The sequence below is a fragment of the Aptenodytes patagonicus genome, chromosome 14, assembly GCF_965638725.1.
Source record: "Aptenodytes patagonicus chromosome 14, bAptPat1.pri.cur, whole genome shotgun sequence".
Classification (NCBI taxonomy): Eukaryota; Metazoa; Chordata; class Aves; order Sphenisciformes; family Spheniscidae; genus Aptenodytes; species Aptenodytes patagonicus.
Genome location: NC_134962.1, coordinates 1,066,290 through 1,094,084, shown reverse-complemented (window position 1 = coordinate 1,094,084; position 27,795 = coordinate 1,066,290). Strand labels below are relative to the sequence as shown.

General features: G+C 48.8%; 2 protein-coding genes across 6 annotated transcripts in view; one reads left to right on the top strand and one right to left on the bottom strand.

Annotated features, from left to right (window-relative positions):
- The first annotated feature begins 89 nt into the window (after positions 1 to 89).
- ASXL1 (ASXL transcriptional regulator 1) lies at positions 90 to 18,659 on the top strand. 3 transcript variants are annotated; one of them, XM_076351789.1, is made up of 12 exons: positions 90 to 168; positions 5,115 to 5,197; positions 8,094 to 8,202; positions 9,332 to 9,452; positions 9,527 to 9,624; positions 9,969 to 10,062; positions 10,354 to 10,485; positions 10,938 to 11,101; positions 11,207 to 11,303; positions 11,808 to 11,913; positions 12,388 to 13,003; positions 13,743 to 18,659. In XM_076351789.1, exons 1-12 carry the CDS (start codon positions 109 to 111, stop codon positions 16,668 to 16,670), a joined length of 4,608 nt encoding a protein of 1,535 aa, XP_076207904.1. In that variant the 5' UTR covers positions 90 to 108; the 3' UTR covers positions 16,671 to 18,659. The 3 variants fall into 3 exon arrangements, with proteins under 3 accessions (XP_076207904.1, XP_076207903.1, XP_076207905.1); XM_076351788.1 differs by having other exon boundaries at positions 10,354 to 10,506; XM_076351790.1 differs by lacking the exon at positions 90 to 168 and adding an exon at positions 4,617 to 4,643 and having other exon boundaries at positions 10,354 to 10,506.
- Positions 18,660 to 23,199: 4,540 nt separating this feature from the next.
- NOL4L (nucleolar protein 4 like) overlaps positions 23,200 to 27,795 on the bottom strand; it is a 65,291-nt gene continuing 60,695 nt past the window's right edge. For all 3 annotated transcript variants that reach the window (XM_076351724.1, XM_076351726.1, XM_076351725.1), the window contains one exon: positions 23,200 to 26,242. In XM_076351724.1, coding sequence (XP_076207839.1) covers positions 26,043 to 26,242 — 200 coding nt within the window. In that variant the 3' untranslated portion in view covers positions 23,200 to 26,042. The remainder of the gene's footprint in view (positions 26,243 to 27,795) is intronic.

Below are 27,795 nucleotides of genomic sequence, written 5' to 3'. Positions count from 1 at the left end.
CCCGCGCGCGCCCGCCCCGCCCCCGCCGCCGCCCGCTCGCCGCCCGCCCGCCCGCCCGCGCGACTAACGGTCCGCGCCCGCCGCGCCGCCGCCCCGCGCGGGAGGAGGATGAAGGAGATGAAGCAGCGGAGGAAGAAGGAGCGCACGTGGGCCGAGGCCGCCCGCCTGGTGAGGCGGGGGGCGGGGGGCGCCGCCGCCCTGGCGGCCGCCCCGCCGCGGAGGGCCTGGGGCGGGCCCCGGGGAGGGGGCGCGGGGGCTCCGCCGGGCCCCGCGGGGCCTCCCCCGCCCGGGGGCTCCGCTCGCCGCCGGCTCCGGCCCCTCCTCGAGTAACGGGGCCGGCGGCGGGGTTGCGGGGGGGGGGGGGGGGGAGGCGGGCGGGTGCTGCGCCCCGGCGGCGCGGAGCCGGGGGCCGGGTTTTCCTGGGGGCGGGGGCGGTGTCGCCGGTGCCCCCGGGGTCCCGCGGCCGGGGGCCTCCGGGCTGCCGCGGCCGGTGTCTCCTCCCCGGTTGTTTTCCTTCCCGAGCCCGGTGGGAAGGAGAAGAACCCCGGGCGGGGGGGGGGCCGGGGCGCTGCGGGGGCGGTGCGAGCGCAGCCCCCGGCCCGCCGAGGGGGCTCTGGGAGGAGCTGCCCGGCGCCCGGGGCTCCCCGGCGCCACCGCCCCCTCGGGCCAGGCCGCGGCCGGGGGGCCGGGCTGTGGCGGGTCCCGGGACGGGCTCTCGGGGAGGCGCCGTCCCGCGGCGGTGGCCGTTCGGAATTTGCTGCCTGGGTGGTTGCCCGCAGCCCGGCACGGGCAGGGCTGGGGCCGCTCTCGCCGTGAGAACGGTTCGTTTTCTTCCTTTCAGATGGCTTGAGGCTCAGTGGGAGGAACGGGAGCCTCCGGAGAGAGGCCTGGCCTGGAGTCTGGGCAGCGCTGCTGTCAGAAGTTTCTGCTTTAATTACCGAGGCTGCAGGTTTCTTCCGTGCCCCCAAAACGCGGGCGGCGTGAGCGGCGTGTGTTCGGCTGCCCGTGCCAGCGACGGTACGGAGCCTCGGGGTTGGCGTCGCCGCGGTCAGGCGTTATTTTGTCGCTTTGGGTTTTAGGAGACGTAGCTGCGGGTATGTCTCGGTCTTTTTGTCTTTGAGAATCTGCTCGTTGAAGGCTTAAACTTCCAAACCCGGGTCTGCTTTGATGGTGTTTGCGTGGGTCTGTCGGAACACTGCTGTCGTTGGACCGCCGCAGTGGGAGAAGGGTCATTTCCCTCCATGAGGCGTTTAAGCCATATCTGTCTTGAACCCCATTTATAAACTAAGAAACATAAAAAGAAGAAACTTCGGCGTCTTTCAGTGAGCGTGAACCGGTCAGTAGTTTTATTTAAGGGGTGCGTTTGGAGGTGTTTAGGCTTCTTGCTCGGCACGGAGTGCCGACGGTCGCTGCTGTCCGCTTCTGCGGCTGGCTGGAAGGAGCTTGCTCTCTTTGGCCTCTGCCTAGGAGCTGCTCTCTCGCGGTGACGCAGATCTGCGCAGGTACAGGAGTGCCAGTACATGGAGCAAGGGATGATCCGACTGCCGGCGTGAACGGATCTTTGCGGTTTCCTCCCCGTAGCCCTGTCAGTGGAACTCAGCTTGTGAGGATCTGGGCGCGCTTGCTGTGCAGCATACGGACATCTGTAGAAACGGATTTGCAGGGCTCGAGGGTGTTTTGTTTCTTTGTTTTTTTCTTTTGTGTGTGTGTGTTATTCTGGTTTTGCCTGGCCAGGTTATGTGTTGGAGCACATAAGCGTTCAGGAGGAACAGTATGGGTGAGTCCAGCTGAGACTCGTGTCTGGTATTGAGGATGTTCAGGATAGGTCTTGGTGCTCCTTCTGAGTAAGATTTGTTTGGCTATCGGAGTGTTTTCTTACTGCTTGCCAAGAGGAAACCTAATCAGACAAGCATCTGTCTTCCAGCAACTTGCATAATCTTTTGCGTGTAAATTATAACATTTTAGACCCACGTGACTTTGCTTGAAAAAATGGAAAAGGACATAAGCTACCTGCTGTAGAACTCACTGCGGGAATCTGGTGGGCTAGTACTTCATCGTGCGTTTCTCTTTGAGATCCTGGTTCTGTGAGCCAAGCGCGTCACTGCCGGTGGCAGGGATGCTTTCCTGGTGGGCGACCTCGGGGGCAGAGGCAGTGCTAGGTGACCTTGCACAAAGTCACCTCGTTCAAGTGTCCTGAGCTCTAACAGGTGAAAAAAAAATCAATATTTATAGGCTGCCCAAAGCAGCACAAGAGACTGTGACTCTAAAGCTGTCTCCTAATACACCTCCTCACCCTCGTTGTGTGATGGGGAAAGGATCTCTTCACAAACATGGTTCCTCTCACCTGCCTTTTGGCCAGAGCCTCAGACGCAGTGGGTGCATGAGATGTCTAAGCCCCAACAGCATCTTAGAGCCATTGATGAACCAGAAATAAAACGATTATCCACTTAGAGAGACCTACGGTTGTGTAGCTGCACTCTCAGCTTGCAGGACTGATCGTAAATCCACTAAAAATAGATCTTCATTTAACATTAGTCTTACACATGCTCCCTGTCAAAATGCTTTTAATTTTCCTTTCTGACGTGTGCTATTGTATTTTGTATTCCTCTCGATGTTTCTGAGAATCATAGGCAAAAGTTCTTTTCAGTGTTGCTGCTCCTACAGAGCTAATACTATGCACGTTCCATAAAATAAGCGTTTAAAGATTCATTTGAACACCCAGAGCCGTAGGACGATTCAACAAGTGCTGTCAGAGCTAGGTGTCTAGTAAATTAATTGGGGGAGCGATGTAAACTTCCATAATTAGTCAAGGAACCCTTGACTATTGGCATTATAAATAGTGGAGGGGGGGAGGAAATCTTTCTGGGGGTAAGGAATAGCTAACGTTGTTGAAGTTGTAGGTCCTGACGGGAGGCTGACGTGGCACGGGCAGTGTCAGGTTGGAGAGGGCTGGCGGGCCAGTGCTGGAGGTTGGGCTGTGGTGGCTAAAGCTGCAGGATCTTCTCTCCCCCAGTTCCTCCATTAAGTAGTCTGTACACCTAATATAGCTGTTGATTGGAAATTGTTCCCCTGAGCATAGATTCTTTTATCTTTATGTAAATGCTCATTCATGCTCAGTTTTAGGCTGTGTATTTTGCTTGCTGTGTCTGCCACTTGAGAGAGGTTTTATAAGCTGTGAAGAATTGCCTTATTTTTCAGAACAGGCATGTTCCATTTTGTGAATCTTGCACTCGGCTCGGGAGTGATGTGTTTCCCCTTGTCAGCCGTCTGCTCCCTTTGAGTGACGGGGGGTGACAGTTCATGAGGAAGGCATGGAAACGTCAAAAAAACCTCCATAGGTTACGATTAGTGAAGGAAGAAGTATGATGCAACTGTGTTGACTCGGAATTGAAATTGTTTACTCTCTCTGAATATGGGTTATCACTTTCTTTGGTCTTTTCTTTAAACTCCTTGTGTTTTCATTGTGGTTTATCTCAGGTTACGTAGTTCTCAGATTTCCATCCCCTACCAGGTTAGCGCCACCGATGCTTATGGTCTTCAAGCATTTGAAAAATACATGTTGGGTGGATGTGATTTGAAGAAATTCCTTTTATCGCAAAATATAGTTGAAGTGCAGAACTACAGTGACGTGGGTCGGGTTTTTTCTTTACTTGCGGAGGTTGGAGATGGTGTGGAGATGCAAATGGTGCCCTGCACAACATTTTTTTTTTTGCAAATGTCCTGCTCGTGCGACTCCAGAAGGCAGAGTGCAGGCTGTGTGCCTTGCCACGGTGCTGCAGTGACTCAGTTCTAGATGTTGCTGATAGAAATGGGGCATTTGGGTTCCTCCACTGGCTTCTCACACGAGTCAAGCTGAAAGACGGCGTCGTGTTGCTGACTCCTCTAAAGCATGGTGACAAATGAAATCAGGATTGCGCATCATTGTGGCCATTACGTGAGGGGAATTTAGATGCAGTTATGATCAAAAAGTTCCCGAGTGAATACCCGTTGCTGCTTTTCTTGGCTGTTTCAGGCCATGTCCCGTGCCTATATAGCAGTCTTTTCGCTCGATCAGACCCAGAGGTCTGTTGAGCTCAGTGTCTTTTGCATTCAGAGAGCAGCGCTGTCTGCTTCAGTGGAAGGCGCAGGAGACGGCGTGTGTTAGGCAGCTGTAGGGTAATCTGCTCCCAAAGAAACATCGCGGTTCACATCTACTGCAGCTTATTTTTGTTCATTGTTTCCTGTTTATGTGGGTAATCTTCTTATCCACAGAAATGTCCGGTCCTCTTTTTGAATCCTTGAGTTCTTGCTTCTAGACATTTTGGAGCAGTAAGTTCCACAGGCTTTAAAAAAAAAAAAAAAAAGTAATAGCCTCTTTAGTTCTTCGCATGCAAGTGGCAATTCTGTGCTTCATATAATATATGAAAGGATGAGTTGTAATTTATTGTATTGCCTTTTTAATACCTGATTTTACTCATTTTCTTTCGAAGGCAAGCAGTCCAAATCTTTTTAGTGTCTCTAGCCATAATTTTTTTCCACATCCTTCACTGTTATTGTTGTCCTTTTCTGAATTCTGTCCTTCTCTGATGAGAATTCTGACTCTTACCTGTGGTACCCTTCTTGAGATGGAGCGAAGATGAAATGAATGCAGTAATCCAAGGAAGGTACGCTATTGAATTATATAGTTGTACAGTAATACTTTTATTGGCAGAAAAATACTGGATGCTTTATTGAGAGGTAGGAAGGTGTGTGGCAGGGAGAACGTTTTACATCGTTAAAGGTCGCTAACACTGTCCGGTTTTGAAGGTTGTATGTGGCAGCAGCTCAGTCTAAGGTATATTGAAGTCTGTGGTAAAGCTTCCACTGGTTTCATGCCATGAGGTCAAGGCCAAATTCTGCTGCTTTTTCTCTCCTTCATGTTTGTATTTCAGTTAATTAGGGACCAGATTAAGGTAAGACTTTTGTGATCCTTACTGTGATCTAATCTTCAGAGAGCCTGAAATTTTTAGCGTGTCTTTTGCAGATGAATAAAGTTTTGAGAGGCGTATTACTGGATCTGAACCACAGCTTATGGAGTAGTTCTGTGAATGCAGAAGCAAATTCTGTAATGACACGTGGTCTTTCTGTCTTTTCAGGTGCTGGAAAATTACTCTGATGCTCCTATGACCCCAAAACAGATTCTGCAGGTCATAGAGGCTGAAGGACTAAAGGAAATGAGGTTAGTATTGACGATCTTGTCTAAAAGATAGTGTGGAGCATGGGGGAGGCTGCATATGAAGGCTTGTGTTGCTTCGTGCAATTCTGCCTCATCTCCAGCCCACTTTTCTTCTTCCTTTTTTCTCTTTCCAGCATGGTAATTTCAGATGACAGTATAGACATTTATGTACAGGTTGTGGGGTTTTTTTTTCTTTGACAATAACTGGAAGCTGTTCTTGGATTTTTTGATAACATACAGCGTCCCCTCCATCTATTGTAAAATAAATGCCTGTTGCAGATCAGACTCCTGCATCTGCAGGATGTACAGTTGGTACAACAACATAAGTGTTGTACTTACCACTTGCTTGTCTGGTTCTCTCATAAGTAGCTCCCGGTAGTTTCTGCTATTGTGACTCTAGTTTGAGAACAGTTTAAGTTTTGTCTCCTCTGATGCTTCATTTCTAGTGCAGACATTATGTTTTAGGAGACTCAAAAAAAGTCATCTTTATTTTAAATTACTATACTGGCTTCTGCTCAGATTTTCAAGCACCGTGATAGCGCAGCTCATGCTGTTGTGGCTCTTGACACGGTACGGAGGAGATGCCCATCTCAATGTGGGTTTCATATGGAAAAGAACCTGATATGGAGCCTCGGAAATGACAGGAGTGGGAGACTGTTTTCTTTGGTTAAGTTCCTGTGAACTTCCATCTGTTTCTGTGACAGCGCTAGAAGAGAAACACAGAGTGTCTTGCAGATCAAAGAAAGTAGGTAACCGTGATAGTCCAAATGCCTCAGTTAGTGCTGCGTGGCAAAAAAAGAAAGTTTGGCTACCAGAGACGGAAGAAGCAGTCTCTTTTGGCTGCTGCCCATTGATTGACTTCTGGGGAATCCAGATGCGTCGACTGTTTCTAGTCTTGCTTCCCCCTCACCTTGATTCTGTGGACTGTTTTCCACTGTGCTGTTTGCATTTCCTGAACCTGTACTTTACCCAGCTACAGAAGGTAAACTGAACTAATTTCTTCTGGGACCCAACAACTCAAAATGTTAGCTTGTTTCTGCTCCTTGTTTGTGTCTGAAATCAGAAAACAGCTGGGATAGTTTGAACAGTGAAAATTGGTTATGCGTACAGGGGTGTTGTGTATAGGAGTTGCCATTGTTTGGAGAGGGACGATGCCGGCGCGTGTTGCTGCATCGATATCGGAGCTGTTAGAACGTCCGCCTGCCGCTGGCGGTCCTTGCTGAGGAGGTCTTCACGGGTTTGGATAATGGGTGGTGGTTTCACAGCTCTGAGCAGAATTCAGATAGGCTTTTAATGAGGACCTTCATATAGCTTTGTTTTAATCAATACTCTGCACCTTTCTTACATCAGTCCTTCTGCTTAAGCAGATAGTTGAAGATCTACGTGCATAGGCTGTCCTCTGCTAAAGGTAATAGCAGGTCTCTTTTCACACACATAAATTATCCTGGTGCTTTCCCGGTTTTGACAAGTGACCTGTCACAGTACGTAACTAAAGACCAGACTTTGGAGCATGTGTCAAGTTAAATCCCACAGAGCTAAATCGTTCCTTTAAAGGTCGATGTTTTTCCCTTGGGATATCTGCTTTTCCTTCCCTGGTCATTAATTCTCTGCTTTAAGAAAAGACTCTTTTCTTCAGAGCATAATTGTTCACGGAATAAAGGCAGTGATCCTGCCTAGCTAAATATGCAGCGGACTTTGCTGGTACTTGTAATAGAAGCCCTTCCTGAAGGAAATAGCTTGGTGGCTCAGGGTGTTTTTCCCTTTGAATCAATACTGAGCCAGTGTTCCCTGGTTTGGGGGTCACGCTGGTCTGTTGGGAGGGCCGTGTTCCTTACGGGTGGCGTTAATGGTCCTGCGTGGCTGATGCTCGAGCCAGGACACTTGGGCCCAGCACCATTGCCGCGTTCTAGCTCCTAGGAGAGTTTTAATTGTGTGCTTTTTTTCTCAGTTCGGGGAAAACTATTTTGCCATTCTGAGAAAGCGTGCTCTGTGGCTGGTTCGCGTGCTTGGAGCGTCTGTTAAACACAGAAGGGAAAACACTGTCTAACAGGACAGAAGGCTGGAAATTTTTTTCATAGTATCTAAAAGTGATACAGGGTAATTTTGTCTGCTGCCAAGGCTTGTGAAGGAATGTCCAAAAATCAAACGCATTCAGGGTGGAAACAGAAATTGTTTTAAGTTTTCAATTTGAGAATTATTTTCTTTGAAGTATTTTGTCTCAATCCAGTTTTCCGTTTCACTTTTTATTAAGAAAAGAATGAAATCGATACTGCTTTGATGTCTCTTCCAGGTAACTTTCTGCATGTACATGTGTGATGTATTGGAAAACATGAGATTACGTGGCACAGAAGTTCCATCAGTGTGAGTGTAGGATGGTTGCTTTAACCAGGGAGTTACGTAGGACTTGACAAATTAGTGCATCAGACCTTTTATATCTAACTCTGCTAGTGCAGTTTTGTCTGTGACAGGTCAGGGAAGACGTTTCCAGAAACACGGCTGCGTACAATTTATGCTGGTTTTGTTTACCTCTTTCTACTGCTGAATAAATCTGGAGTTTTTTTTGTAAAATAATCCAACCCTGAAAGCTTCAAGAAGAGAAAGGGAGGGAATGGGTAATAAAAATTAGAAATGTCTAAAAATGGCTGAGTGTGACTTTAAAATTGGCATAACATTTCCTGTTTTCTGCCAGTTGCTTCGCTGTGATGTGTTGAGGCTGATACACAGGTCAAAAAGGAAAACAGTAATACTGTTCTGACTGAAGTGCCCATCCCATAAAGTTAACGAGCGTCATCTCTGTTCCCCTCAGTCAGCTGAATGATGCCCATTTAAACAGATCTTTCGGGCTGTTTTCTTGATAAGGCCATTTCTTAACACTGTTTTCTGCCTTTCTGTGTTTCAGTGGCACTTCTCCCCTAGCCTGCCTCAACGCCATGCTCCATTCCAATTCAAGGGGAGGTGATGGACTCTTTTACAAACTGCCTGGACGCATCAGCCTTTTCACGCTCAAGGTAAATGCCGAGTTCCTGCTCTCCACTGAGGGCCGAGGTGCGAGTTCTGCTTGTTATGCATAGCTGAGTGTTACAGTGTCACTGAGCATCGCATGAGCTGAATGTGCTGCATGTGAGATCGTCAGGTGGAGGAGTGCCTGGAATTCATTATTTCATTAGAGCTTGTACCTTTCAGCTATATTCGGTCATATATGAGAAATTCCTTTTAAAAACCCCTATTATTTCTTGAATTGCACAAGCAAGATAAATCCTCTTATTCCAGTACTTGGTGTCCAACTCAGGTGGCTGCTTATCAAAACAGTCCCATTCGCTCCTTTCCTGCCAGCCACAAGGGAGCACAGCCAACCAATAAATTAAATTGGTCCAAGAGCTTGTAGCTACAAGTAAAATCTTGATAGGAAAATGTATATTCATTCTTCTGGTTGTTTGTTTTGTGTTCCGCTGCATTCTGTGTATATTTAGCGTCATCATTCGCCTCAGATCTTGAGGTCTCTCTGGAATGTTTTCTATTTTTAGTTTATTGTCCCCATAATCTTAAATGTTGAAAATGTTTCCGGTCTTAGGCTTTTCTTTTGCATTGTTTTGTACTGTTGGATTCCCTGATAAATATCAGTTTGATAGACGACAGGTATCTCAGCTATTTCATTTGCATCTTTTTCTCTGCTGTCAGAACATTTTGTTGAATTGCCATGTTTTGCTGAAAACAGGTGGAATTGAAATGGCTTTGATTATACAAGTAGAAAATACATCTCTTAAGCTTACTATCTTAGTAATTGGCTACTCTGATGCTACCTGTTCTTTCGTAGTAAGAATGAGATATTTCTCTTTAATAGAAACGGCTTGCTTGCGGAAGAGTGCAACGAATTATTAACGTTACGTATTTGGGATCTGTTTGAGTTACTCATCTAGGAGGTGTCTATGAAGCGTGCTAATAGTTTAGATGACTTCTGTTCCACTATGAGCCCAAATATACCTAAAAATGTCTTTCTGCATCAAGGATTAAAGTAGGGAAGATGGAAAAAAATTAAGCGTAAAAACTATATGCACTGAACCGCCTGTTCCCGTTGGTTTAAGTCGCAGTGGTTGGGAGGGAGGACTGTAGCCATCCCAGTTCTGTTTGCCCGTTTAGAAGGATGCCTTGCAGTGGTCTCGGAACCTGTCTGTGCCAGAAGGGGAGGAGCTGGAGGATACAGCAGACGCAGAAAGTTGCGAGTCCAATGAAGCGAGCACTGTGAGTGGTGATAATGATGGTAAGTGTCTAATGACATTCATCTTCAACTATAGGATCTACTTCTGTGTCCGACTGAGTGCCCATCTCTTTCAGTGTCTCTTGATGAAACCTCCTCTAATGCCTCCTGTTCCACTGAGTCTCAGAGCAAGGGACCCGCTACTACCAGGGAGAGCTACAGAACCGCCTCCCAGGTAGGAAAAAGCGGGACTAATGGGAAGCAGGAATCCTCTCAAGGGGAGCTTTCATTACTGCATGATGGTTGGGTGAGCATGACAGGGACTAGTTGTGCACAGGTGCCTCAGAGAGAGTTATGGGGCTGCCTCCTTAGGTGGGGAGTTTACAGTATGGGGAGGGATCATATACAGGGAGGTAATTTTGAATTCTCTGCTATTCCTGTGTAATTATTATATGTAATGACACCTGAAGATTTACCTAGCAGCTAGGTAGTTCTTTAACTGGGAAATGTGCTGCTTAGAAGATCATTTTACCCCTCCGTAATGTCTTTGTTTTGTTTTGGTTTCTTTCTGGACCACAGACAACCAAACAAAAGAAAAAGACCGGTGTAATGCTGCCACGTGTTGTCTTAACACCACTGAAAGTAAATGGGGCACACATGGAGTCTGCCTCTGGTGAGCATTGCTTTTGTTGTGGTGGTTTTCTAATGACTGCATAGACAGCTTTTAGTCAGTTGTCCCTAGTTATCTATAAGTTTGCCTGAGGATTTCTTTAGCGCTTGGTGAGAACGCATGTGACCGTAGAGAGCTGTGTATGTGTTTAACTCCATCAAAATAGTTGGTAACTGGGCAATACCCTGTAATGGTGGATCTGTTATTGGCAGATAATTCTTGCATGTTAAACCACTCTCCAAGTTGGGCTTCTGCTGTTCTTTGCATATTTTTATGAAATTGTTTTGCTTTTAGGCTTCACAGGAAGGCATGCTGATGGGGAGAGCAGTAGCACATCCAGCAGCAGCAGCTCCTCTTTGGCGCTGTGCAAAGCCACCTTGCGTAGCAGAACAGAAATAAACAGGGATCCTCCGCAGCTTCTGAGAGGTATCCGAAAGCCCACAGCTGGTAGGTGCTTCTGATTAAAGTTAGAAGGCTAATTGGCCAGGAGAGCAGGCAGTGTTGAAGTCCGTGTGTATCTGAGAAGACACCGAAGTTCTCTTCCTTCAGAAGGCGTATGGTGATCTTAGGGCTCGCAAGCTGGACCTTCCTCCCCGAACATTAGCGAGACAGTTGTTTAAAAGTTTGCCTGCTCTGAAGAGCAGCATCGAGAATTGTACCTGAATGTGACAGAAGTGTGACCTCATATCGAAATTCCAGATGCACGTCTATTCATTAGTGTGTTTGAGAGTCTTTCTTCATACTTGAATAGTACAGTCTTTTCTCATAGTAGATCTTGCTCCTTTTGCTGTAGTAGTTTGACGTGAATTTCTTGCCCATAATGCTGGAATACTTTTATACAACAATGTTTATTTTGTTTGCCTGTCCTTAAACTACAGGGCAAATGAAACGAAACAGGGGTGAGGATATTGACTTTGAAACACCTGGTTCCATTCTTGTCAATACAAACCTGCGAGCTCTGATAAACTCCAGAACCTTTAATGCGCTCCCATCGCACTTTCAGCAGCAGCTTCTTTACCTCCTTCCAGAGGTTGATAGACAGGTATGAGGGTGCAGCACTTGGGTGTTTTCCATTCACTGCATCGCCTCTCACTTGCGGAACGGCCGGAGCAAATGTTTTCTGTTTGTCCTGGGTTTGTCCCGTTAGGTTGGGGCTGATGGGCTGATGCGTCTCAGTGGCAGCGCTCTGAATAATGAATTCTTCACCCACGCTGCGCAGAGCTGGAGAGAACGACTAGCTGATGGTGAGTACGTTTGCTTTCCTAGGTGGTTGGAGAATAGGTGCTCATTTTATGGGACTTTTTTTGTTTTTCTTTTACAGTTAATGAATGGTAATTTAGTCCAGCTTTGCAGCGTATCTGGCTATGTTGCCCCCAACTTTTCTTCGTTTTTTCTTTTTTCTTTTCTTTAAAATCAAAGATGTGTTTTCCTTCGGTGCCGTGGGACCTTCCGAATGAAGTGGTAGAGGTGTAAAGTAGTGCCAGACTTACCTTTCCTTAAAGGGTGGCCTGTGTCTGGTAAAACATGATTATTTTTTTTTTTTCAGACTTGCTTGAGGCTGTGTGACCATTGCCCTTAAGGAGTTGCAGGCAGCATGTGGATCCATAGTAAAGTGGAGAGCAGGGCGATAACAGAAAATCTGTCCTTCTTACATATAGCTGCTGTACTATACGGTTAAAACGCAAAAGGTTGCATTTGCAGAATCAGTTTTGTTTGGAACTGAATTTCAGTCTCTTGCTTCCATGTAGGTGAATTCACCCATGAGATGCAAGTTCGAATTCGGCAGGAGATGGAAAAGGAAAAGAGAGTGGAGCAATGGAAAGAGAAGTTCTTTGAGGACTACTATGGACAAAAGTGAGAAATTTTACCTCATCTGTCCTGTTTTGTCTGTGTTTGTGCAGGTGGCAGAGTGTGTTTCTGCTTGTGGATACCTGAGAAGATGCAGCATAAAGTCCTTGGAAAAAATACAGGTTGTGGGGCGAATCGTTCGGACTGTTGCTCCAGGGAAATCCATTGGTGGAATTGGCCGGGTCACAGCAGAATTTTGTAGCCCGTCTATTTTGTTTCCAAGACGAGTTAATATTACTCGTTTTCCATCACAAATCTTTACACTTTCTTATTTTTCTCATTCCCTGTGATAGTAATGTGGGATAGCAAATGTATAGGTAATCTCACTGCAGACTGACTTGATGAGGTTTTGATGAGTCTCTGCTTTGTAATCTGTATGTTACTGTGTATGGTGGTGACAGTACCCCTATAAGTAAAAGATGAAATGCTTAAATTAGGATGGGCTTTAGCTTTTAGCTAGTTTTTATGTTTGCCTCATAGGTTGGGCTTGACCCAAGAAGAATCCCAGGAGCAGAATTTGGTGCAAGAAGATGCTGAGAACAGGACAGGACTGTCTGTTAAAGGAGAAGCAAGACTGCCGCGCAGTCCTTCTACAAGGCAGAGAGATGGGCACTTCAAGAAACGCTCCCGGGCCGACCTGCGATGCAGAGCCAGGCGGAGCCTGTACAAATTGCGTGAACCTGAGCAAACAGAGGCTTCCAAAGAGACTGCTTCTGTGGGACCAGATTCCTCTCTTCATAAAGAGTCAAAGCCTGAGATAGACCTGAAGAAAGATGACCTGACGAGCCCTTCGGCTGCAGTACTGAAGCCAGAGAGTTCAGAATTGCACCTCTCTCCAGAGACTTCCAAATTACACAGTAAATCAGAAGATCTGTCACTGGCAGCTGCAAACAGAATTCCCAGTTTGCCCCAGGAGAACTCTGCTCGGGAGTCGAAGGACCAGAAGAGGAAATGCTTTGAGGAGGCTGCCTCTGCGTCCTTCCCCGAAAAGAAGCCCCGGCTTGAAGATCGTCAGTCCTTTCGTAACACAATTGAAAGTGTTCACCCAGAAAAGCCACAGCCTACTAAAGAGGAGCCAAAAGTCCCACCCATCCGGGTAGGAAAGAGAATTATAGCCGCTTGGTATCTCAGGGCTGTCATGCTCAGTAGCGTCAAAACATTATTAAAATGTCAAGTGTTGTCATCTTAAGAGAAGTGGAAGGGTTTCATTGGTAGAGCTGGCTAAGTACCTCTGATTACCACAGTTTACTATCTTATTTAGACAGGCAAAGAATGGAAAATCATTCCAAGGTCTTTGCACAAGAGCGCAGGGTAACCTTGACTTACTCTGTTAGTTTGCATTTCTGTGGATACAGAAATCACTTCTCCTGAAACTAGCTGACTTGTTGCAAAAAAGACCTTCAAATCATATTCTTTACCCTGTGCCGTTTCTCAGTCCCTTTCCTTTTGGGCAGAGTCTTAGAATTCTTTCTGACTCTTCCCATTTTGACTAGAGGTATCCATCTTGTTAGCTTCAGGGTAGTCATCCTGATGTAAAGGAGACCATTTTGATTTCTGAAGATCTGAATGCAGATCACTCATTTCGTATTTGCCTGCTGGCTCTGGTAAAACAATGTTAGTATTAAGTGAGCTTTACATATCGCATGACAGAGCACATAAGCAGAGGTTTCGGGGAGCATGCTACTTCTCTGCCAAAATTAGTTTTTAGTTTGGAATTTTGAAATTTTTGTTGAATTCTTGTGATAAGAATTGTGATGAACAGATGCTAATAAAATGCGTTTCGCTGTCTGAAAATGGTCAAGTGTTAGAACTAATTGCTTTTCCCTTTCTTTCAGATTCAACTTTCACGTATTAAACCACCCTGGGTGGTTAAAGGTCAGCCCGCTTACCAGATATGCCCCAGGATCATCCCCAACACGGAGCCCTCCAGCCGGGGCAGGACTGGGGCCAGAACACTCGCAGACATTAAAGCCCGTGCTTTGCAAGCCCGAGCCCAGCGAGAAGCTGCTACAGCTGCCATTGGAGGTGGGGGTGGCCCAGGTGGAGGGAGAAGCACCGATGAGGGAGGTGGCGGAGGAGAACCCAGCAGCCATGCAGAGCACAGGAGATCAAAGAGAACTCATGGAAAGCGTTCGTCAGATCTACAACGAACACAATTACTGTCGTCTCTCCATCTGAATGGAGAAAAGGCTAACTCCGAGGTGGCTGCTCAGGAGGCTAACAGGAATTCCTTCGCCTCTTCAAGACAAGACCCCTTTTCCTCAAAGAGTGAGGGAAGTGGCGTTCTGGAATGCACTGCAGGCTCTAGCTCAGGGGAACCTCAGCCTGGTGATGGTTCACCTGGAAGGCAGTTCTGTGATGCTTTGACTGGGTCATCCTTAGACAATGCAACTTCTGAGAGGCAGGAGGAAGGCCCTGAGCAGCTCCTCTGTGACCCAAGGACCGAAACCCCATCTTGTGTTGCGTCACAGGAGAGGCAAAGTACAAAGCTGAAATGCGTGGTTCCTCCGGTAAACGGTCTGTCGTGTTCTCGGGTGCAGGGAGCCGTCATCAGCCCTACGGGAGGCAGGGTTGTGTCAGACCTCAAGGATGTTAGTGCTCCCGCCGTACAGCTGGATTATCATTCTGATGTAAAGGAAAATTCCTCCAGTTGTCCTGCTCTTCCGCCAGAATTGTCATCAGGCGGTAAAGAATGCCAGGAGCCAGAAATGGCGTCTAGATTTAGATTTAATGGCTCTGAAATGTTTGTGGAAAAATGTGTGGCTGATAGTGATAACTCGAAAACGGTGACTACTGGAGCGGAGAAAGCAGTGCCTGCACTGTACAACTTTTCACACCTGCAGGCAGAGAAAGAGAGTGACGGCAAACTAAGTAATGAAGAACAGAATACAGAGTCTCTGAAGCCCTCTTTACACGATGACTTTATTTCTCAGAATAGGATAGATACCTCTGAAAAACTTCTGCAGCTGGGGGAGAGGTGCCCCAGAACAGAACCAGAAAACGCACGTCAGCCACTGAGAGAGACTCAAGAGTTCAAGACAAACGGAGATGATGAAATACAGAGTACGCACAGTGAAACAACAGATACTGCTTCAGATTTTGAAGGTGACGTAGCTGATGAGAATGTAGAGATGGATATACGTTTCAGACACGTCAGCTGCAGGGAGGTGGCTGGGAAAGACTCCTCCTGTCACAGCAGCGCTGAGAGATGTGGTAGGATTAGATCAAAATCATCTGTGGAAACAGAGAGTCTGGCCTACGTTGTGGACTTCCCTGCAGTCACAGCGATGAGCACTGCACCTCCATCTCAGAGGTGGGGACCACATGCACCATTGCCCCAGAAACCTGAGCGGCCGACAGGTTCTGCTCAGCCCGTGTCCTCTGCTGAAACCAACAACCCTTTGGTGATGCAGCTGCTTAAGGGGAACCTTCCACTGGAAGAAGTTCTCCCAGTATCTCATGCCAACGTCAAGCTGGAAGTTACAGAGCCGCTGCTGGACAAGCAGTCGGAAGGCCTCTCCCTGCAAATGGAGAGAGGTAGCAGTTGCTATTTTGGCAAAGAATCTTCTCCAGATGTAGGAATAAAGACGAGTGCCCTAAGCAGGAGTGATGACTTCCACTCAATGAGATCTTCCATAGATCCCCAGGAGAAGAAGTGCGGATCAGGGGCAGCATTGCCTAGAGCAGGGGATGCAGAGGATCAGTCCATTCCAGAAAAACATTCCAAAATTGGCTCAACTTTAAGCTGCCAAGACCAACTGGCAAATGTGGCAAGTGCCTCTCAGAAGCCTGAAGATATGGGCCCTCGGGAAAGAACGTTTTCTTCCTGTAGCTTTGAGGAGCAGAAGGAGTTGCCCAAGGTCCATCGGGTGCCACAGCACAACCCATTAACAAGTGTCATCGCAAATAAAAGCCCGGAGAAGTTGAATGCCTCTATGGAGCCTCGGTTTTTATCTCCAGCTGTAACTTCTCTTGGCCCAAGCCAGACAGGGGGTACCTCGGTCAGTAAAAATTATGTTGGAGTTCAAGGCAAAAAACTCTTTGGTTCTGGTTTTCCTTGCAGCCCCAGTGTTAGACTGCATCACTCCAGGGCTTTGGATCAAGTTTCAGCCATGGGAACCTTGTCCCCCAGCAAACAGATTCCTCTGAACAAGACCTGTGCATCAGGAGAAGGAATGCCAGCTGCAGGGGAAGAATGGACTTCAAAGCAGCACACCAACACCCTGGGAGGAATAAAAAACGGGAATGTGTTGGCATGTGGCAGCCCAGCCAAGCGTAACGCGGAGAACCGGAAGGATGCAGCACAAAACCCCGTGGAGCTGACGGAGCATTTGCAAAGTGTTCCGCTGGTTATGGACTTGCCATTTTTTAAGTTTTCAAGAGAACCAGGAAAAGGACACAATCACCCTTTGGAGCCTTCTTCCATACCCTCTCAGCTCAATATCAAGCAAGCATTTTATGGGAAGCTTTCTAAGCTGCAGCTTAATTCCACCAGCTTTAATTATTCATCCAACACTCCGGCTTTTCCCAGAAGTCTTGCTGGAAGCATGATGCAGCTAACCCACAAAGCGAACTTTGCTGCGAACCATAACACGTCCCTTTCTGTGCAGATGTTTGCTGATGGCAGCAGCGTTGACGAGATATCGTTCAAGTGCTCCTGCAGCCTTAAAGCCATGATCATGTGTAAAGGCTGCGGGGCGTTTTGCCACGATGACTGTATAGGACCCTCTAAGCTTTGTGTATTGTGCCTTGTGGTGAGATAATAAATTATGGCCATGGGACAAATTGTATATTCAGTGTGTGTATTTTGATAACGACTGATCCTAAAGCCTGTACACAAAATACTATTCTGTTTATAGTAGAAATGCTATTACACTTTGTTTTGGTGAGGAAAGTTGACCTGCCACTTCCCACTAAAATCTACAGTGCAAAACCCTTTCTTGCTCACGGTTACACTCCACTATCCGGGCTGCGCCCCACTGGAGCGATCCTTCTGCTTAGTGCTATCGTGGAAATACTGATTGTGCTCTGGTACACGTGCTGAGGCTAACACCTGAGTGAGAGGCAGTTTGCTGTGGCAATCCGTGGACCCTCTGTCGAGGAAATCTTTACATCCAAAGGAACTGGAACAGGGTGTTTTCTATTTCAGGGCTGCGCTAGGTGAGGCCCTACAGTCTTCCACTCTCCCCTTCTGCCATCTCCATTCTTGGTTTGCGTGGGAAGTACCGCTGTACAGTAAGCGTAAGCGAAGAGCTGCTCTGCAGGTGACGGTTCTGTACGGTCTTTGGATGCTGCGGCAGAACGCGGTGCCCCGTAAAACACTCTGCAGGTGGCCGTAGAGCCCTATTCAGCTAACCGTACCCTGGATGGAGCCGGCTCGGAGGATGCAAGAAGAAGAGGGGGGGGAAAAAAAAAAAGTGGCAGGTGCCAACCGAATGCCTTCTGCTGGTCTGCAGGAAGATGTGTGGCCCGGGGAACTGTGTGCCTGGCTGAACTCTTGGACCGGCTGATGTGACTGCCTCTTTTGGCTGACTTGCCACAAACTAGCGTGAAAGGTCGGAGGTTCCGAGAAGCTCATTTGTGTGGCCAGCGGTCTCTGCATTGCAGCCCTGCAACGAGGACCTTAACACGACAGCATCTGACCACTTGCAAGCGTCTAGCTGTGCATCTGTGTGATGATCATCTAACATTTAAAGCAGTGTTTTTTCCTTTTTTTTATATTTTCATTCTTGGATGTATAAAGTGAATTATTTGGCTCCTGTAAGTATCCTCTATGCATCTGTTTGATCATGTATTTATATGTTGTACACAGTACTGGCCAACTCTGTAAATGGATGTAATGTACATAGAACATAAAGGGTTCTTTTTTTTCCTTGGATTTTCAGGCTCTACAGCAGTATTGCATTAAAGTGGTGTTAGTTATTAATCTGCATCTGTAGTCAGAGCCACTGTATTCTGTCTTGCCTGACGTGAGGCTCAACATGCAAAGGTGTCTCTCGGTCCTGACAGCCTCCCGCTCTGCCCAGGCCGCCGTGCTGCGTTGTGCAGGTAGACTGTGATGTGCAGACTCAAGGATGACCCGATGGCATTTGCCGAGTCGCGTGTGCTTCGCTGGTCACTCCTCTAAGCTGTTGCCAGTTGTTGCTGTAACTGATCTCCTAGAGCGTGGCTGTAGCTGCGTTGCAGGAAGGTGAACATCCTTGTGCGTCCATAGGACTGAGAGCGAAAATGTGACGCTCTTCCTCTTTGGAGCAATTACTAATCCAGAGTGAATTGCTTCAGTGGGGGGAGACGCCAGCTGTTTTATTTAAGCGGACAGTAGCAAGAACTGCAGGGGGTTTATTTTTATTTTTTCTTCTTGTCCCTTTTCTAGCTCTATCCTACCTCCCTTGACCATGCACTTTTTTTTTTTTAGCCGTACAAGTCCCTATTTGAGATGCAAGCCTGAGGCATGCAACAAGTGTAGTCTCTGACATGGTTTATCCTTAATGCATCTGGCAGCCTCACGTGGTGGGAGTGAGAGAGACCAGCGCACGTGGGCACACGCGCCCGCACCCCGGGATGAAGGCGGAGCGGAGGTGTGAAACCTGCTTACCAAAGACAGGGAGCGGAGCTGGGGGGTTCTGGCTCTGCCTCCTTTGGGGCCACTGTAGTGTACAGATTGAACCGGTCCGGTTTGCAGAGCCCTCCGGGGGGGCCTGCTCATGTATGTCCCTTGTGGTATTGGAAAAATAAACACTCTGTAAAACCTGCATTTGTGGTTTCAACCCTCTTTTTCTGAAATCGTCCTCTGTGCTCTCTAAGGCAGTACTGCTTTCCCTTTCCTCTTCTGTAACTGGGAGTGTTCCAGAGCTCTGCTCAGGTGATTAAAAAGGGGGGGCCGCACTGCTGCCTCGGCTTCATTAAATCGTTTTTTATGCGCTTGCAGATAACTGGAGACAGCTCGCCTACTGCGGACGCCGTGTGGCTCTTGGGAAATAGATACCCTGAGGGCTCCAAAAGCAGCAGCGTGGCTGTGGGACGCTGCGGGAGCGAAGGCTGCGGCTGCACCAGCCCCCCGGGGGGGAGAGACCTGCCCTGCTGGGGTGATGCCTGTGGGCAGCAGCACCGAGACTGGCCCGTGTCACCCAGCAGATCTTGCTGCTGCTGTTACATGGCCTTTATGTTACCGTCTTACTCAATGGTTGGATAAACGGATCTGGAAATGTTTTCTAAAGAGCATAGCAACGTGATGCCAATTGTACCGCTTACTGAAACTACCTGTAAACTTACTTTACTGATACATCCTTTCTCTCCCTCTTTTCTAGGTAGTAAGAAAATAACATGAATTCTTACGTTGCATGTCTGGGTTCTGGTCTCATTGCGTGGATCTTCCGCAAGGCAGACAGTGATCTCATAAATTGGCGGCGGGGCTGTGGGAGTGTTTAGATCCGTGCGGTGATTAATATCTAACTTCCTTACGTTCTGTAGTGCTGCAGTGTTGCAGAACAGCAGCGACGGTGCCCCGTTCTCCCAGTTCCTCCATGTCACTAATGCCAGGGGGGTTGATGAGCACGAGTGCAGCAGCAGCGAAGCCTGGCTGCTTCGGTCTGCTTGCTTTAAAAATCTTGGTGAGAGGGGAAGGGGAGCAAAGCTGAGCACTGCTGCGTTTGAGTGCGAGGGAAGCTCTGTCCCAAGCACGGGGGAAGGTTTACGGTTTAGGGCTCTGCATCGCTCCCGTCGGGAGTCAAGATTTACCTCTATGCGGACGCCGGTCCTGGCTGCAGCCCTTCAGCGGCAGGAACCGGCCCGTCAGAAACCCACCGACCTCGGACGTCTCCTGCGTGCTGGCAGCGCGCTGTGGCGGGAGCCACGGGTCTGCGCTAGCCCAGGAGCCGTGGCCAGGGCAGCGGCTGGTCCGGCACCAGCTTTTTGGGGAGAAAAAAAGGCTTTCATGGTTTTTGGTGGTTCGTTGATGTTCTCCTGACTCTGCCAGCCTTTGTCTGCAAACACAGGTGTGGTTAAAGATAGCCAGATAATCTAAATGTGCTAAAAATAAGTAACGCAGAAAATAAGTAGAGTTGTTACTTAGGTAAGCTTTAAAACCGCTAAATAACTGACATCAAGTTTTCTGTTTTATTGGCATGGTGGATGGTGATGTCAGGATGTTACCTCTAGAACAGGGGAGCTTGGAGGTTTCAAGAGTAAAACCCTATTAATGTCAGAATTTCACACAGAGCAGATACAAATTACATTTTTTTTCTCTGTGATATTTCTCCGATAAGTAATAGATTTTCTCTCTCGCAGACCGTCTGCTGTTTGGGTTTGCTCTGTGGTGCTCTGGAGCGTCCTGGCTCCGCGGTGGAGCCAGCTGCGGGCAGAGGGGACCTTCCAAGTCGGCCAAGACACCTGCGACCGTGGGGCTGCGGAAGCAAGCGCAGGTATTTCCAAAGGTACCGAAAGTTGGTTTGCACACCGGTGTGACCGAGCGCTGCTAATCCCCACAGCTTGCAGCCGCCTCCCTTGCTCCGTTTGAAATTCGGGAGCAAAGCTTATCCAGAGGCTTAATGTTATTAAGCCTGACTGTGTCACGGACACACGGGAGATGCTTTACCTGCGTGCACCACAAAAACCTCATGTTAGCTCTGTGTACGCGCATACGTTAACCGATTGTTACGGAAGGTCCGTGTGGGACGTGCCGTCCCGGGTGACTATTCACAAGTGCAGACGTTCAGGTGGAACAGAGGGTCCTTTTGGCCATCGCTCGCGGCTGCAGCAGCAAACCTGGGGAAGGTCCTGCCCGCGCTGCATCGCAGGCGCCCGTACGCGAATCCAAGGGCAATGTTTCCACCAAAGCTGTAAACCGATTTGACTCGTCTTTCCTGGGTCCTCCTGACTGTCAGCCAGCCACTGATGCCAATCAGGAGATTTTTATCTACACAGTGCTTTGAGATAAACATTTTATGGATGCAAAGATTTATTATACTTCGTGAATAAAGCTGATAACGAAAAATCAGTATTTTCCATGAGGGAGAGGGAGAACTTTCCACAAACTTCAATGAAAACTCCGTTTTCTTTTTTTTTTTTTCCACAAAAAACAGACACTTCACAAAATTAATTTTGTCAAAATATAAGTTAAGCATAAAATTTGTGACTAGCCCCACTTGTGAGTGCTAACGCTGCTCTCTATGGTACCCGCGGCTGTCTGTTAAGGAATGGAAAGCACAGCTTATGTCAAAATTATTGAAAGATATATTTTTTTTCTTTTCTTTTTTTTAACGCCTAAATTTAGATCCCGCTTTGGTGACCAACCGCACCGACCTCTCGCACAGCGCGTAGGCTGGGGCTGGGGAGCAAATGCGGGCTGGCGGTGGGGCGAGGGGCAGCGGCTGGAGAGCGCCTGGTGCCAGCAGCACCCAGCGGTGCTCGACAGTGGAGGAGAAAGCCCTTTTTGTTATACAGTGTTTATTAAGTAGATTCAGTCTTATATATGATATACAGATTCAAAAGAAAAAAAAAAGGATTCCACATACTTATGAAATCAGTGCATTTAGCAAGTAATACCATGGAGATAACAGCTTGATTAACAGCTCATTGGTCTTTGTTAAGTGAGGGGAACAGGGAGTTGGCCTGTGCTAATCATTCCACAAACAGAACAGAATTAAGTTGCATCACATATATAATAGACACACATTCTAAGAATTAAAATATTAAGCCACATTTACTGGAAAAATCCACAGTATATAACACAAATAACTCTTATCAAGCTCGTTGAGGAGGAAGTGCTCATCTGCTTAAGAGCCACATTAAGTTGCATAGGTGCCTATCTGCAAAAATATCATTTCAAAATGAATCAATTGATTAAGCAATAAAGTGTCACCTTAAAAGCTGGATTAAGTGCCATATGCTTTCTATCTGAGCCCTCAGGAAAGCACCGACTTTCCAAAGAGCTATCCTCTGCTTCGTTTCGGAGCCCCCCGCCTCCCGAGGGAACGCGCTCCCACCCTTTCCATCTGAAATCAGCGGCCAGCTCGGGCGATTTCACCAGGTTCGTTAAACTACGTTTCCAATTATGCTGATGAGTGTCTCCTCCCTGCTTCCTTGCGAGCCCCCTTGGCTCAAGTGCTCTTCTGCGTTGTTTGAACCCTACACTGAGCTCGGCAGCTTTCACCCCCCTGCCTCGGACGTCAGGAGGAGGAGGATGGTGAAACAGCAGCACGGTGCGACTCTGCCTGTTTGAGTTCTGGTGCTTCAGTTAACTGAGCTCCGGATCAGCTCTCGCTTTGAATTGCAGCCAATCCGTAAATCGACTACTGGAAAAAAATGCAATAGCTTGTGCAAAACCCAAAATTGCTTAAAGGGTGTTTCAATTTTGTGGGGTCTTCCTTAGGGTAGGTGCGTGTGTCAGTGGGTGAGTGAAGCTGTGGCTTGGTTAAGCAGACGAACTGGGTGAGGTGCATCTTCCTCTTCAACAGCAGGTCTTGCAGAACACACAGGGGCCGGGAGTTCTGTACATGTAAACAGTACACTTTCACTGAGTCCAAAATTAGGAGCAAAAATACAAAGGTTCACATTGGTCTTAGGTAGATACAGGCGAAGAACTGAGCTGTACAGCTCCGAAACAACCAAACAAAAGTTTCTAAAGCACCACTAAATTATATAAAAATCAGACCATGGACGGATTGTAGTTGGTACTCTGGTGAAATACTATGCTACCTTGTAAAAAGTTTTACAAAAAATTACAAATCAAAAGTATATTAACCCTCTGAGTTCAAAGCAGCATTTTTTTTCATGAACTGGTACTAAATCCGACGGCCACTCGCGGGAGGGAAGTGGCCCTTTGGATCGGGGAGGTACAAGTTACGTCTGCTCGCAATCCCGGGAGCGCTCTCCCATGTAGAAACACCGTCATGGGAACCGCACATCCAGGGCAGGATGGTTGTGTTTAAAATAAAATAAAATAAAATAAAAAAAATCTATTTTCTTGACCAGTGATTAGCTTTTCTTAAACAAAACCAAGAACATCCAGACCATTTGCTAACCCAGCATTCTCCTTCCACCTCTCAGAATATCTGGAGAGCCGGTGTATTCTGCTCCTGCTCATTCCTTCTCGTTGAGAACCCGGACTAGCGATTCCTGACCCCGTCCTGCCTAGTGAGAGCGCAGGAATGTGGCTGTGAAACAGTCCTGGAGCACAGAAGAGCCGCAACTGAGCATGGATCAGCTGAAGAGCACTGAGATGTCTGTGGAGCTCACTCCAAAGAAACTATAAAGCTGCGGCTCACCGAAAAAAAAAAGAAAAAGAAAAAAAGAAAAAAAGAAAAGAAAAAGATCCCTGACAGAAATTCGTAGTCAATCCCATTTGTTTCATAACTTGTCACAGATGTGGCTGTCACCGGGGCTTTGGAAATCTGAGTCTGTACCATTCAGCTGCGAGTTATGAACATCAGTTGTTAGGACAGGGTAGACTGAAACCTTCCTATGCAACCATGAGCCTCATCTGTCTTCTACAGCAGTTTAACAAAGTGTAAGAGCTACTAAACTTCAATACATGCTAAGACAAGTTCAAAGGTGATCTGGTAACGACAGCTAAAACTTGTATAAATAAAACTTTAAACAAACTGTAGCTGATGGTGATCTGTCCGTAAGCCCCTGGGTAACCTCTTTTTCAGTAAACTGGATGGCAAACTTATGGCTAAATGTTCTCGACGGCCTCTGATGGGGAGGGAGGCACCGACTCGGGTGGGATATCGCAGAGAGAGAGAATTCCGGGACAGCGATTGTCTCTGCCTCTCCTTCCTTAAGACTTTCACAAATGGCTGCGGTTACATATTTTGTCAAAGGTTTGTTACTTCATGGTATTCACATAAAAATAAATATTTACATAAATTCCAAGTATGGGAGGATGCAGTGGACAAACCAAGCAGGCTTGTGAAGTGCTGGGGAAAGCGTGAGTCTGAACCCTGGCTCAGGGGGGCTGGTGTCCCGGGCGGGCTCCAGCCCCGCTCTCCTGCCTGCTGCGGGCAGGGAGGGGACGGGGCGCTCAGCCCAGGCGCGTCTCGGGACGGCCGCGATGCTCCCGGTTCCAGCACGGGCTCGGGTCTAACAGGCCACCACCTCATCTCTGCACGGACACCCTGACTACGTCCAACGGCCAGGGGTTAGGTCCCTTTTCTCCAAATGCTACGGAAAGTTTACAGTTTGGGGAAAACAGTCAATGCAACGGTTAATCCCTTCTGCTGCCGGGCCAGGCAAGCCTGTCCTCAGGAGCCGGTGGCTTTTTCTGTACTGAGACTAAGAGCAGGGTAGAGGGTTTGCTTCTCTTCCAGTGTGTGTGGGGAGTATAATCGGGTATAAAGGCTACCGAGTAAACTGTCCGGGTCTGCTCCTGGCTGGGACCAGCCCCTGCCACCAAGCTCGAGCCCACGCCAGCGGCATCAGCCCCCCACGGAGCAGCAGCCTCCGTCCGCGGGCTCAGAGTGGCCAAAAAAGAAGAAAAAAAGCTGGCTCCAAAGAGAGAAAGTATCTACCTTTAAAATGAGCGTATAGGGGTTTACGCTTATCGAATTCATATCTTGTGGTGAGGACTCCTGCCCGGGCAGGGGGAGCTGCGCCAGCGCAGGGGCGCGAGGAGGAGCTGGGATCCCCGGCAGCTGGTCTCTGCTGCTCTACGTGGCTCCAGAGCACGTTGCATTGCTTGGCTCGGCTCAGCATCTCCATGCCTGAGCGAAGTCCCTGGGTTTAGCAGCACTGGTAGTAGGTATTGCACTGAGCAAAACGAAGTGCATTATTGGGGGTGGGGGGGTGGTGACGGGGCAGAATGGTCATCGGGCTACGGTTTTTCCACACTTTGGGAACTGTGGGCTTGTTCCAGGACTGTGAGCAGGGAGGGGGGAGGATGCCGGGCCCCGGAGAGGACTTTGTCAGTTCTGCTGCTGAATGTTGCCAGTCTCTCTCTTCTGCAGAGGAGCGAGCGGCTCGCCGCGCTGACCTCGCTTTTCAGGCAGAGACCCGGCATTAGCCTTTATTACACCCATGCGGTTCCTAAACGGTTTATTCTCCTGGTGCTACCCCAGGGTTGGTTTCACACAGACTGGAGCAAACAGCCGGGCGCAGCGGGGTGGGGGCGAGCTGCCGCCCAGCAGCAGGACCCCAGCGGATCCACTGGATCTGCCGGGTTGGTTCCAGCCTCCTCGGCACGATCCACGCGTCTGCGACACTCACCATCCCCCAGGACCAGCTCGGCCAGTCCTGGAAGAAGCCCACAATGGAGTGTGAGGTAGAGTACGGATGGTGACCGCAAGACAGTGTTTCTCAGGTATTTCCTTCCTTCCTTCTCTTATCTGCAATGACTTAAATGAGTGCGAGACGTCCTTCTAGCCGGAGGTCTGCTGAGCTTGCCGAGTCTCTGCGGGAGATTTAGACCCCACTGCTGCTACGGGACCGCTTAGAACGAAGGTCTAAGCAGGACGCTTGCTTGCTCCGTTGGTCAGCTGCCACCTACGCTTACTGGAGGCTGAGCAGCCTTGAAGTCTAGGGCTGGATGGCGAACTTGCTCCCGGTGGGACAAGGGCTCCCCAGAGAAACAGGCAGAGCTGCCTGGAAATTAGTAGTGTAGTGATATGGAATGTGTTATTTCACAGGAATAAATTCCTTCTGATCAGACAGACAAAAAACTGGCAATCTGTACAAACTCAAAAGAATCCATTTTCAGAAAAATAAATTACTAAGGGGAGAGGAGGGTCCATTTCTCAATAAATATGTGATTCAGCTCACCTAAGACTTGGAAATTATCTGGGGATGGGAATCTAACATTTGGGTCCACAAAGGTTATTCTAAATACATCTGCAGCCCCAAACCTCCCCAGGCTCCCTTCTGCCCTTGAAAGTCCCACATCCTTCCAAGCCGCAGGTTTGGCTTCTGGTCGGCTGGACGCACGGATGTTGGTGCGGTTCAAAAACGTGTCCTTGTGCCTGAAGTCCCAGGTGCTTGGAGTGTAAAAGAAAACAGGTCTTTTGGATTCCACCTTCTAAAACTACATGTACCCGCTGCTTCATGGGAGGACGATGGTGGTCCTGAGCAGGACACCGCTGGGAGCCTCTTTCTAGCAGGTATAAATTGTCTTCTCGACAGAGGAGCGATGCAGACACAGGGAGTCAGTTCTGCTGTAAAATGAGGTTTTCCAGTTCGTCTGCAGATCGAAGCAGAAACGCTGCCGACTCTCGGTAGCCGGCGATCAGCTGCCGCACTGCGCTGATCTCCGTGGGGCTGAGCTGGGCAGCCTGCATTCCCCTGCTGGTGCTGTTGGAGGGGGCCGTGCTGGAGGCCCCACCTTTCATGCTGAGATCGGTTGGACCTGCCAAGGAAAAGCGAGAGGGAAGCTCAGGCAGAGCAGCCTTGCCCGTGTCTGTCCTGCCGCGACGAGATCCCCAGCAGGAGCTGCTGCTCCCGGACCCCTGCACCGGCAGGAAGGTCCCTGGAAAGTGCGGTGCCCTGGACAACGTGAAAAGCCCCAGCTCCCACAGCAGCCAGCGCAGGCAGCCAGCGCAAGTCACTGCCTCTACAACAGCCACAACAAGGAAAGAGACTTCAGAGTCAACGTGACAAAAATCCTGGTCCTGCAGCCTGTCCCATCCGCTCTGCGAAGGGAAGATCTGTGGCCGCACTCTGCCAGGAGCTAATCCTGCGCCTGAGGGTACCTGCCCCATCAAAATCATTTTCCAGGTTCCGGATTTTCCTCTGCACATGGCAAGTAACATCCTGCACGGGGCACTTCCCTGGTTTAGTGCTGGGTAACTACCTGGTGTCTGTGCCCAGCACACGCGCCGTGGGGCCAGGCTGTGCTGCGCGGCGAGGAGGAGACCTGCCCTGCCCGGCCTTTCACACACCGCCCCGGCCAGCAACGCGGTTACGTGCTCAGCCTTAGATAGAACGTTTGGGGGGGGGCTAAATGGTCTTACTAGGCTGCACATTTCTGTGGCTTAGTCCGTAAATGAAATGAAGTCCTGCAAAATTTATGATCTGCCTGATGGGCAGGGATAATTTTTTCTCCTAAGTCGGTCTCTGCTCCACCTCTATCGCATGCGATCGGCTTCTAGCCACGTACGTGTGTCTGTCCTCTGCAGAACAGGACACACGGCTGCCCCAGCTCACAAACCTCCCGTGTCGCTACAGCTCTTAAACCTGCAAAAAGTCACAAAATTATCGAGCTCTCCAAGACCCAGGGAACACTGTCAGCCGCTGCTCTGGCTGTCTGCAGATACATGTGCACAACCACGCACACGCGTGTGCAGCCCGGTTCGGGTGGCTGCGCGTGGAAGGCTTTGGCAGGGAAGCCGATACGCAGCTTGAGGAGTGACACAGCCAGGTAAAGGCAGGGGAAAAACTGGATTTAGCTTTGTGTTGGACTAAGAGAAGCCAAACAAGGTGCAAGAACCACACACTCAACTAGAAATGGAGAGAAGAGGAAAGATGTGTACTAGAGATGTGATACTAGCTAGGGAGAGGAGGCAGGCGAGGCTGCAGCCTGGGGGTAAGGAGAAAGAGAAGACACTGAACTAATTAAGCCCCTGGCTGTGGGCTGGCACATTGCAGGCTGATGGAGCAGTTGGTGATGCTGGAGAAAAGCTTCAGGAGGGCTGAGCTCCTGCTGGGTGGCCTGACGCAGCGGTGGGACATGCAGGAAGATGGAGCAGGGATCGGGTGCTGCAGTGGTTTGCAAACCAGGACAGGAGAGTTCAGCAGCCCCCCCTGAGACCAGGTGGGTCCCGCTGGTGACCGGCGGCAGGGAGGGGAGCACATCGCCCCGGGGTGGGAAGGAAAGCGTCCAAGGAAAGCAATGCTGGAGCAGCAAATGCTGCGGGAGGAGTGGCACCAGCAGAGGACTTCCACACCAGGCTAATCAGCGCT